At 41.6% G+C, this 11,772-nt stretch overlaps 1 protein-coding gene across 1 annotated transcript in view; it reads right to left on the minus strand.

Annotated features, from left to right (window-relative positions):
* COCH (cochlin) overlaps positions 1 to 11,283 on the minus strand; it is a 34,094-nt gene extending 22,811 nt beyond the window's left edge. The window contains exons 1-3 of the mRNA XM_053381096.1: positions 11,148 to 11,283; positions 10,908 to 10,952; positions 2,963 to 3,119 (exon numbers count right to left, since the gene is read on the minus strand). Of these exons, the coding sequence (XP_053237071.1) occupies positions 2,963 to 3,119; positions 10,908 to 10,952; positions 11,148 to 11,172 (227 nt within the window). The 5' untranslated portion in view covers positions 11,173 to 11,283. The remainder of the gene's footprint in view (positions 1 to 2,962; positions 3,120 to 10,907; positions 10,953 to 11,147) is intronic.
* Between the last annotated feature and the right edge of the window lie 489 nt (positions 11,284 to 11,772).

Below are 11,772 nucleotides of genomic sequence, written 5' to 3' on the forward strand. Positions count from 1 at the left end.
TTACATGGGTAGAATGTGTGCTTTTATTTAAAATGCATCTCTGGGTTATTTGTGGGACACAGGAATTCGTTCATTTTTTTCCTTCTAAATATAGTCCGGCCCACCACATGGTGGGTGGGCCGGCCCACAGCTGAAAAAGGTTGCTAACCCCTGAATATGGGGATAGGGGACAGGGAAGAACATTTGTTTGTTTGTTTGTTTGTTTGTTTAATAGAATGGGGGTAATGAACCTGTGATCCAGATGCTGTTGGATTTCAATTCCCAACTGCCCTAGACCAGGCTTCCTCAACCTCGGCCCTCCAGATGTTTTGAGACTACAATACTCTTCATCCCTGACCACTGGTCCTGCTAGCCAGGGATCATGGGAGTTGTAGGCCAAAAACATCAGGAAGGCTGAAGTTGAGGAAGCCTGCCCTAGACAGTTTGGCCCATGATGGGAGTTGCTGTCCAACAACATCCAGAAAGTTACAGACTCCCATCCCTGATTTAGAATCTATCTGGGCTAATGACTGGTAATAGCAAGAAGCTAACGGTTTCTCTGAAGAAAAGAACTGCTAGTTAAGTGCAAGGAAGATAGTCAAGGTCTTTTCACTGATAGCCAAAGTAGTTACTGCTGAAGGTCTGTTCTCCTGCTGGCTAAGGAAACATGAGCTGCTGAAATGCATCTGCAGGGTCTCAACACTGGAAGCTTTTCAGTAAAGTACATGCTTTTTTGTAAAGCACATGCATGTTTATCTGCTTAAATCAATAGAGGAGAATCACATCTGGAATCACTTCTGGCTGGAGGACTGGATCTAGAAATGGCCAACTCTTCATGAGCCACTTTGACAAGTGAGTGGGGCTACTCACCTGTCAATCTCCTGATATGATATGACATCAGATGATTGAAACTTCAAACTGCCACCATAAAGAAAAAAATTGGGTGCACACTCTTAGCGTTTCAGTTATTTGCCAGCTTTAACTTTCTCACGTCTGATGTTATATGATGTCAGGTGTAGGAAAGGTGGGCGAGGTTCACCCAATAGGGCTGTGGGGGCCAATCTCAGCGTCCTGACATATCTAATCAGACCTGCAGGTCAGAGGTTCTCTACCACTGGCTTATACATTTCCTCTGCTCTTAATTTTTTCAGTTCCACCCTGCTCCAAAAAGAGGATTTGCCCAAAGTCTGTTCAGTTAGCAATGTGCAAATCCCACTTCTGCTCCAAACCAGAACGTTGGGTTGCCCATGAGCCCAATCGGGGAAAAATATTATTCCTGTGTCATTATTGGGATAATATATTCCAGCTGAAACAGCTTAAGAAAGAGACATGAAGACATAAGGTCCAGAGATCAGATGAAAGGGGTACATCCCTCCCTAACACCTTGACTGTGTTATACATGCACACATCCGCACACAGAAAGAGGAAGGAGCTTAATTATTATTGTTATTGTGTTCTTAAATCGCAATGCACACAAACGTATCTATTTCTGTAATGTGCCAGGGCTGAGCCCTATCCCAGCAAACAAGTTCCAGGACTGAACACTGGCTCCAATTATGGCTTGCTGCATAGGCAAAAAAAGATGGAAGATTCTCTTTTGCAAGCATATTTTTTATTCTACTGAGTTGCGCAAAACATCTTGAAGCACCTCTTGAGAATAGCAGTAACATGCATCCAAAGCGAGGAATGCCTTGCTATTGGCATCCACTCATTAGTGGACATTATTCCACAGACTATTTGTACATGGCTAGAAGACAATGCATTATGCTAGGTTCCAAACTCATTAAAAACCTTTCACCATCGCTCTTGAGCAGCACAAATACTCAAAGGCAGAATCTGGCACATACTTTTTGAGACACTTTCTATTGCTACCATCCCTGCCATGAGAAGCCTAGGGAGGCTGCATTTGGACATAGCTGGAAAATGACTGAATGTACTCTCCAAAAACATTTTCATTTGGTCAGAGCTAACAAACTTAAGGCGAGATTATTTTTAAAGTATGAGACAAGCTAGAGGTTAGAAACATCTGGGCCCATCACCTCCTGGCAAATAGAAGGGGAAGAAATGGAGGCAGTGAGAGATTTTACTTTCTTGGGCTCTATGATAACTACAGATGGTGACAGCAGTCACGAAATTAAAAGACGCCTGCTTCTTGGGAGAAAAGCGATGACAAACCTAGACAGCATCTTAAAAAGCAGAGACATCACCTTGCCAACAAAGGTCCGTATAGTTAAAGCCATGGTTTTCCCAGTAGTGATGTATGGAAGTGAGAGCTGGACCATAAAGAAGGCTGATCGCTGAAGAATTGATGCTTTTGAATTATGGTGCTGGAGGAGACTCTTGAGAGTCCCATGGACCGCAAGAAGATCAAACCTATCCATTCTGAAGGAAATCAGCCCTGAGTGCTCACTGGAAGGACAGATCGTGAAGCTGAGGCTCCAATACTTTGGCCACCTCATGGGAAGAGAAGACTCCCTGGAAAAGACCCTGATGTTGGGAAAGATTGAGGGTATGATGGTTGGACAGTGTTCTCGAAGCTACGAACATGAGTTTGACCAAACTGCGGGAGGCAGTGGAAGACAGGAGTGCCTGGCGTGCTCTGGTCCATGGGGTCATGAAGAGTCAGACACAACTAAATGACTAAACAACAAAAGAAACATCTATTTCTTATAGTTAAATCCTTCATTTCTTCCATGATGGAGTGCCATGCACAGGTTCCCAAGCAGCTTCTATCGCTCAGTTCCAGGCCTGACCACAGCTGACATGTCATGTGCTTGCAGACTATGTCCTGAAATAGAACTATGTAGACTACATAGCCAACAACCTACACCATTTTTAATTGATTTTAAAGTTGCGTTTTTATAATGTTATAGCCCACCCTGAGGCCTTATAGTCAAAGGTGAGTAAGAAATGCAATTAGTATCAACAGCAGCATGGGAAACTGACCCCTAATTTTCACTGAACTGTTGATAATCAGGCTTACCTGTGAACGGCAGCTCCACAAACGCTGGAAAGGGAGGCGTACGCAACATTCCCATAGACTTGGAATTGCCATGTAGGACAGTCCGATGGGCAGAGGACATCTATATTATTTTTTCTGAGATCCAGCCCTCTGGTAAAACATGAGACAGCTGACAGGACTGCAGAGGAAAATAAAGAGACGGCATATAAAACATAAAGCCTAACAGAAAAACCAGTATTCAATTGCAGCGCAGCCAGTCTACCTCTATGAATACATCATTAAGTGTAAATTCATATATTTTACTTACTTACGGCATTTGTCCCTCACCCTTTAGCCAAAATGCTCTCAAGAGTGGCTTACAAAAATCATTTCTAAGGCAGCCCCTGCCCTCAGGCTTGAAATCTAAAAAGACATGACACACAAGGAAAAAGGAGTGGGAGGGAGGAGGCTAAAGCAAGCTCAGGAACAAGTCCTTAAAGTGACAGTTCTCAAAGTTATGGCTGATGTCAGTGGCAGTTTTGAAGTATTCTTCACCCCCACATCATATCCAAGAGCATGGCAATGTTTAAGCAGATGGAGGACAAGGCGACTCCTGCCACACAGTTCTTTCCTCAGACAGCTGACTTGAGGGCAGCTTAAATGTAACAGCAACATATTGTCTAATCGGCCGCATTTGCATCATCAGAGCACTGACAGTACAGTTCTTTTGTTTCATCCCCAATTCCTTACCACTTAGCAATTATTTGCCTCCTTTGAATTTGAAAACAGAGCATTAGTTTTTGTGTGTGTGTCACTGGACACATTAGGTATTGATGAATTTTACCTACCTCAAATTACTGTTTTCAGGACTAGTTCGCATTCACAAGTCAGAACACTGAAGTGCAATGTAGTATAATAACACTTATTGTTGTTCACCTAGCCTGCCCTTGCAATGAGAAGCCAGGGTGTTCTCTTTGATGTTAATTTGTCATTTTAACCTCATAGCAGGGCATTAGCGAAATCTTGTATTGGTTTAATCTTCACATAAACCCATGGGTCTTTGGCACTGCTTGCTGCCAGGATTCTCAAAGTTTGTGACAGGCCTTTGGCAGGATATCCTTTTTTATTAGCCATGTGTTTGCAGACTATTGAAAATGCAGCAGGTCAGTTACTTTCCACTGACTCCCTGGAATTCACGTTAGCCTTGCTTGCTACAAATAACGTTGGTTCCGTGTGCACTAGTAAGACTCTTCATATTCAAAGATGGGAAATGTATTTGTCTACATGTGTGGACTATCTGTGTTGTTTTGGGTTGTGACATTGGCACCAGGTCACTGCAAAGTGGTGTGACATGTTTTCAATTACTTTGTGGCTTTTGATATGTCTTGCTAATTGTGTAGTGGCATAACAAATCATCGGGCTAGGTTATAAATGATCTTGCACCAATTTTCCATTCATTCTTCTGTGGTTTAGTAATTCTGTTTCTGTTTTGAATTAATTAAATTCACATTTGGGAATTTTTATGTTAATTATATTAGTACTATAGTGCTATTCTATTTTGTGCAATAATTTGGTGTGGAAAGCAGTTTTAGATTTAGGAGATCAATTGAAAAATCCAAATTATAGGGGCTACATTTTCACAAGCGACTAAAGGAAACCCAGCATTCCATTCCCTTTTGTGCTTTAAAAAAGTCTACACAAATCTAGCTAAGCCATGGTAGATTAGTTTATCGTTACGTTTGGTTATTGGGTTATTCATTATAAAGTACTGAAAAGTTATCTCATCTCTTTTTATTGCAATCTTATGCATTTTTACTGAAATAAGGGATACAAGACTAAATAAGGGTAAAATCTACATTCTTCCATACAGCACAGAAACACACCAGTTTAGTATAACTCATTAATAGAAAGAAATTTATTTCTGTTTTATTTCCAGTTTTTAAAAAATAAATTACAGTGCAATCTCATAAGTGTGTTCAAAAGTTAACTGTAGAATTGCAGTATTTGTAGAACGATATAAGTTTTCTCTATTGAACCTATAAAAGAAAAAGAAAGTTTTAAAACATGTTTATAGGCTTCAGGAAAAATTCTTGTAAGACAATTGTAAATTACCACCTTGATCCACTGAGGTTGGAGGCAATGTAAAAAGATGCAGCTTCTGGGGCTGCATATTTGCATCTAGCTCTTGAGGTTGTATGTGAGGTTCTGAATGGTAATCATATTCACAGTGACCTTTACATATGATCAACACACAATTTTGATAACACCAAGTGGATGTGCAGCATCTAGAAATGCACAGATGTGTATAGAGCAGCACTAAAAAGCCTACTGCTACATATGCAATTCTTGCTGATAATTATATTTCAAAAGGTATTTGATACAATAGTTGTGCTATAATTTTCCTGGATATTAAAACCAAAGTAAAAATCAACTTTTTGGTCCTGCATCCAGCCCACAGTAATCACTATGTTGCAGATAATAGTCAATAAGTTCCATGTCCATTTCATTATTCTCCACCTCACTGATTATTATGGTTTATTGCTATATTTGGGGACGCGGGTGGCGCTGTGGGTTAAACCACAGAGCCTAGGACTTGCTGATCAGAAGGTCGGTGGTTCAAATCCCCGCAACGCGGTGAGCTCCCGTTGCTCTGTCCCAGCTCCTGCCAGCCTAGCAGTTCAAAAGCACATCAAAGTACAAGTAGATAAATAGGTACCGCTCCAGCAGCAGAGTCGGCCATGACTGGACCTAATGGTCAGGGGTCCCTTTACCTTTACATATTGCTATATTTATAGCCATGGCCACTAACCTGAATGGCTTTAAAAGGGGATTAGGCATCGAAGGAGGACAAGGCTATCAGCGCCTTGTAACCTGTAGCTTGATGACTATATTACCTCCAGAATCAGAGGCAGCATTCCTCTGAATACCAATTCTGGGGATCATGAATAAAAAGGTAAAGGGACCCCTGACCATTAGGTCCAGTCATGGCCGACTCTGGGATTGCGGCGCTCATCTCGCTATACTGGCTGAGGGAGCCGGCGTACAGCTTTTGGGTCATGTGGCCAGCATGACAAAGCCGCTTCTGGCGAACCAGAGCAGCGCACGGAAACAACGTTTACCTTCCCGCCGGAGTGGTACCTATTTATCTACTTGCACTTTGATGTGCCTTCGAACTGCTAGGTTGGCAGGAGCAGGGACTGAGCAACGGGAGCTCACCCCGTCACGTGGATTCGAACCACCGACCTTCTGATCGGCAAGTCCTAGGCTCTGTGGTTTAACCCACAGTGCCACCCAGAGAGACCTATTGCACTCATGTTCTCCTTGTGGAGATAGTTGCTTATATTTATTTTATTTACATACTGTAGTTCTAAACCACACTCTCATATAAAATATGACAAGGCAACCTAAAAACAATAGAAGTGTAAAAAGAAGCAGCAGAAGCAGAAGTGGCAAAGAATCTCAGGTTTGGAAGGCTTGTTTGAAGAATACAGTTATTAAAAGACGCCTGAAATTGAACGGGGTTCCCATAAGCATCTGGCTGGCTACTGTGAGAAGCTGATCAGAATTTTGGACTTGACAGGCCTTTGTGCTAAACAAGCAAGACTCCTCCTATGTTATTATGTAAAATAACCATATCTCAGACAATAGTGTTCAAGTTATTGCCAGAAATATAAAAATGGTTCAAATTTGCATTATGTTACCAATGTTCCCCTTACAAAGCAAAGAAGGAGTATCACAGACAACTGTTACTAACGAACCCCAAGGTGGTTGTCACCAATGGAAGCAAAGGCTCAGAAAAAGCTCAATATGGAGGCCAAATGGCCGAAATATTGGGAAATATTGGAACAAGAAGGAGACAAATTGAAATTGCAGAGTTTTGAGAAATTAAAAGATAAAGTGCGAGACTGGCTTCATTATTATCAAATAAGAGAGGCCTATAATTTGGACAAAAAAATTGGCTTCCAGGTGGAAAAATCAAAATTGGAAACAGAACTGTTAGATCCTAAAACTAAGATACTTTCAAGAATGTATAACTTGCTGTTAAAATGGAATACGCAGGATGAAACGGTTAAATCTGCTATGATTAAATGGGCACAAGATGTTGGACATAACATTATGTTTGCTGACTGGGAACAGTTGTGGACCACCGGTATGAAATTTACGGCATGTAATGCCTTAAGAGAGAATATTATGAAAATGATATACAGGTGGTACATGACCCCAGTCAAGCTTGCAAAAATATATCATTTGCCCGATAATAAATGTTGGAGATGTAAAGAAAATGAAGGTACATTCTTTCACCTTTGGTGGACGTGCCCAAAGATTAAGGCTTTCTGGGAGATGATCTATAATGAAATGAAAATGGTATTTAAATATACCTTTCTGAAGAAACCAGAGGCCTTTCTCCTGGGCATAGTCGGCCAATTGGTGCCAAAGAAGGATAGAACTTTCTTCATGTATGCAACAACAGCAGCAAGAATACTTATTGCAAAGTATTGGAAGACACAAGATTTACCCACCCTGAAAGAGTGGCAGATGAAGGTGATGGACTATATGGAATTGGCGGAAATGACTGGCAGAATCCGAGACCTGGGAGAAGAGTTGGTGGAAGAAGATTGGAAGAAATTTAAAGACTATCTGCAGAAACATTGTAAAATTAATCAATGTTAAAATGATGCTGGATTGAAAATAAGTGGCATTAGCAACGAAGTTAATAAGAATATGCAAAAATGGATTGATAATGGATGAAAGTATATAGTTATAATATGTTAAGATATAGAGTTAAGATAAATGAAAGAGGGTAAGGATTTGCTGATTTGATTATGTAAATGGGAATACAAAAAGGGGAGGTGTGAGGAGGTCAAGGAAACAAGCAAATGAGTTTAAAGATATAAAAAAATGGATTTGTTTTTAATCTTTTCTTATCTATTTGCTTTTTGTATTTTGTATTTTTATTTTTTATGTATTTTTGTATGTTTTTTCTTATTTTTTTCTTTTTATATGCTTTCTTTTTAGTCTGTAAACCTTTGTTTTCTGTAAAATCTCAATAAATATTTTATATAAAAAAAAAGACAACTGTTACTAACGGATATCCAATGCAGTGTACTCTCTCCAAAGCCTTATAATAATTTTGAATGGGACAAAGGTTCAAAAAGTATATTTTGATTTTAATGTCCAAGGAAGTCATGGCACAAACAGCAGGTCAAATACCTTTCCAATATAATTTTCAGCTGTATTTAAGATACTACTGCTATTATACACAACCTTTTTGTTCTTATTTTGACACCTTTGGTCGTTCTTTTCCAATACGTTCTTCCAGAGTCACTACCTCTTTTTTAGACTTCATTCTACTTGTATAAAAGGAAAAAGAAAGCATTCTTGAGTTTACATAGCTGCTTTCTCCAGATATCTACAGTACAAGAAACCTTTGTAACTATCTTGCTTAGGTCCTTTATGGGTTTGCCAACTCCTACAACTGATGAGCTTTTCCATTGTCAAAGGTCAAATCCTCATACTTTGCTTACAAAAATACACCAAAAACCTCACTCACCATTTTGGAAAGAGTTCTGTGTTCTCCTTCCAGTGCTGATGGAGCTTAGAAATGCACATGGATGTTTTCATCTCCATTTCTGTTTAATGATTAATTAATTCTTCACTGGAAACATGATCCTTAATCAAAAGAATTTTCCTTTCTTCAGCATCAGCAGATCCATTTATTTTATTTATTATCTGAATAGTGCCCTTTAACGGAGGTGTGCAGCTTCTTGGGTTCTCCTGTTCTTCTTAGTAGTAGAATTCCATTTCTTAGAAATATAATTGTTCCAATAATCTTTGCATTGAGTCCAAAATAGTAAGCACCTTTTACCATTATTTATTATTTCTTACAGCCATGAAATATTCAGATGTTCTTAAATGTAAAGTCTATTCAGTTATGCCATTGGATGCTTCTCAATATCTCACACAATCTACAGCTATTATTCACACTGGAACATTCTAGGTTTTCATCCTGTCGTAAGTCACTTAGAGGCTTTTTCGTATAAGGTGACAGATAAATTAAATAATAAATAATAATTAACTGAAAACATGTATTTATTTGATCAATAGTCTTGCACACTTCATCACTGGTGATAAGGTTCAAGTGAGAATTTACTCAATGCACAACTTCCTCTATCCCTCTCCAGTAACTTTTCCAGAACTACTGCTGTGTGTTGCTATTACCTAAATAATCCACAAGGAAATCAATCCTATTGTCATCTAGAAAACCAAATGAACAGAGGCTTTAGTGGTAGCCTATAGTGAACACAATTATTTTCTGCTTGCCATAAAAATGTCAAAAAAAGATTCTACTCCTACTATTTATACATGGGCAATTTCCATATTAACCTTAGACACAAGTAATATTGCAATTTTTTATCCTGAGAAGTTTTGCGTTGTCATCTTTAGACTCACAAACATAACTTTTTCCAAGTCACAAATGCAACACCTGGACCACAATAGTTTTGCCACTTGTTCTGCTCAGAAGAAAAAAGAGCAGTACCAGAGAGTAAAACAACAACAAACAACAACAAGAAGCAAGGAATGAAACAGGTGCTTTAAAAATGAACATTTATTATGACAAACAAGTCCAACACATAGAATCATAGAACTGTAGAGTTGGAAGGGACCACGAGGGTCATCCAGTCCAACCCCCAGCAATGCAGGAATCTTTTCACACAATGTGGGGCTCAAACTCACTACCCTGAGATTAAGCGTCTCATCCTCTACCAGCTGAGCTAGTCACATCTTATTGTTATCAGACAGAAGATTCCAGCGGAAGGAAAACTAACACAGCTGTAAGCATATTTACTCATAAGTCCCACTGAGTTCCATAAGATTTAGTCTCCAGTAAGTGTGTGTAGGATTGCAGTTTAAGCAGACCGCAGTAGTCCAAGCAATTGGATCAACATGTTGAAATGTTTTGGACTTAAGTCTGTTTTCATTTCCCAGAGCACCTGTTTGAGGCCTGCCCTGCCCTTCTAGTTTCTTCCCTAGATCTGTGCATGCAGCAGGTTGCGCGCTTTTCTCCTTTCAAATATCCCAGCAAGGAAACTAATACGTTTTGAAAATCAGGGAAGTTTCCAAAAGCAGTTTCTGATACCACAAATATAAGGGCATGGGTGAGGAAGGGGATATCAGGACTCCACAGTTGCTTTTTAAAACTGTTGATAAATACACCTGCTGTTCCATAGGGTATCACGGCCCCATTAGACTCTGACTTTATATAAAAGTGTAAGTATTCATGCTTAGCTTTGAAAAAGATGCAAACGGACAGTGTTTTGCCTTGCTCAAAACATTCATTCACACACACACACACACACACACACACACACACACCTATATTCTCTTACGGGATGAAAATATTTGATCATGCATGTTAACAGAGAAGGGTGTTAAGCTATTTTTGCCATTTAGCCCTAAAATAAGAATGTGCTTTACCTATCACTAACAGAAGATCAAATTAGGATGAAGAAAAATAAAGCTACAGATTATTGAGAGGCATTGACTGATTACATAGCAATTCATCTTTACTGGGTGTAGAACCATGGAATCACAGAATCATAAGAGCTGGAAAGGACCCCAAGGGTCCTTAGCTGTCAACGTTTCCCCTTTTTTAAGAGAAATCCGAATAGGATTCCTCGCAAGAAAAGGGAAAAGTTGACAGCTCTGCAAGGGTCATCTAGTCCAACCCTCTGCAAAGCAAGAATATGAGGACACTAAAAATACATCCCGGAAATCCTAAGCATGGACTAGAGGCAGTTTCTTGCAGGGGAAGGAGGTTGTGAAGCAACTCTGTCCCTCTCCGCGTGGAAATGGCAAGATCTCCCGAGACACATTTCTGCATGCATCATGTACAGCTTCCGCATGCACCTGTTCATGCACCCCGCGCAGCAAACTTATTTGCAACTGAGAAAGGATTCCGCCCCCCCCCCATTTTTTCTTAACTCACCCGAGCTCTCTTCGGCCTTCGCAGGGCTGGCTAGAAAGACGACACCTGCCATCAAGAGAGGAGAGCGGGGTCGTCAAAGGGAGTCCCGAGGGGGAAAGCAGACTGATGCTGAGCAGAGGAGGCACGGGGGCTGGTGGTGAAGAGCCCTCCTCCCCCGTGGGGAAATCATGTGCGAAAGCCTCTCTCCCAACCCCCACCCCACCCCAGCTCCGGGATCCAGCACGAGTTAAAAATACCCACCCAGGAAGAGCAGGACCGGAGCCATGGCTGCACCTAGGAAAAAGGAGGAGAAGGCACAGAGTCAGCCCCGATAGGGTTAATCAGAGGAGCTCTTCTTCACACGCGCGCCCCCTCCCACCTCCCCACACTGGAGGAGACGGAAGGGGAGACCATCTTTTTTGGGGGGGGGGTAGCAGTCGCTCTTGGCTCCTGATTGGCGCCAAAGGATAATGGCGACGGGGGGGGAGGCAAAACTATTTTACCTCGGGTTTTCGCAACCGGTGAAATGGTCGCACCGGGGAAATTGAGAGAGGCGCGAAAAAGAAGAAGAAGAAAGCGCGCCTCTTTGGGCCGCCCCTGCTGAGGCGAAAGGCAGGCAGGCGGGCGGGCGGGCAGCGAGTGATGCTGGAGGAGAAGCAGCCACGGCCGCAGGGATGTCTGCCTGGACCAGCGCTGCGCGTCGAGGGGACCGCGCGCGCTGGCTTTAAACCCTGCCCAGGCGCATGAGCACTAGTGGGAAGACCTCGGCCGCCTCCTGGGTGGCCTGGGAAGGCGGCTGACCCGCCGGAGTGGGGTGGGGGCGTGGGGAGAGGGAGGGCGCGGAGGAGCCCCGGGTGGGCCGGAGCCCTTGGCAGCTGGCGTTTCT

This window comes from Podarcis raffonei, chromosome 1 (assembly GCF_027172205.1).
Source record: "Podarcis raffonei isolate rPodRaf1 chromosome 1, rPodRaf1.pri, whole genome shotgun sequence".
Lineage (NCBI taxonomy): Eukaryota > Metazoa > Chordata > Lepidosauria > Squamata > Lacertidae > Podarcis > Podarcis raffonei.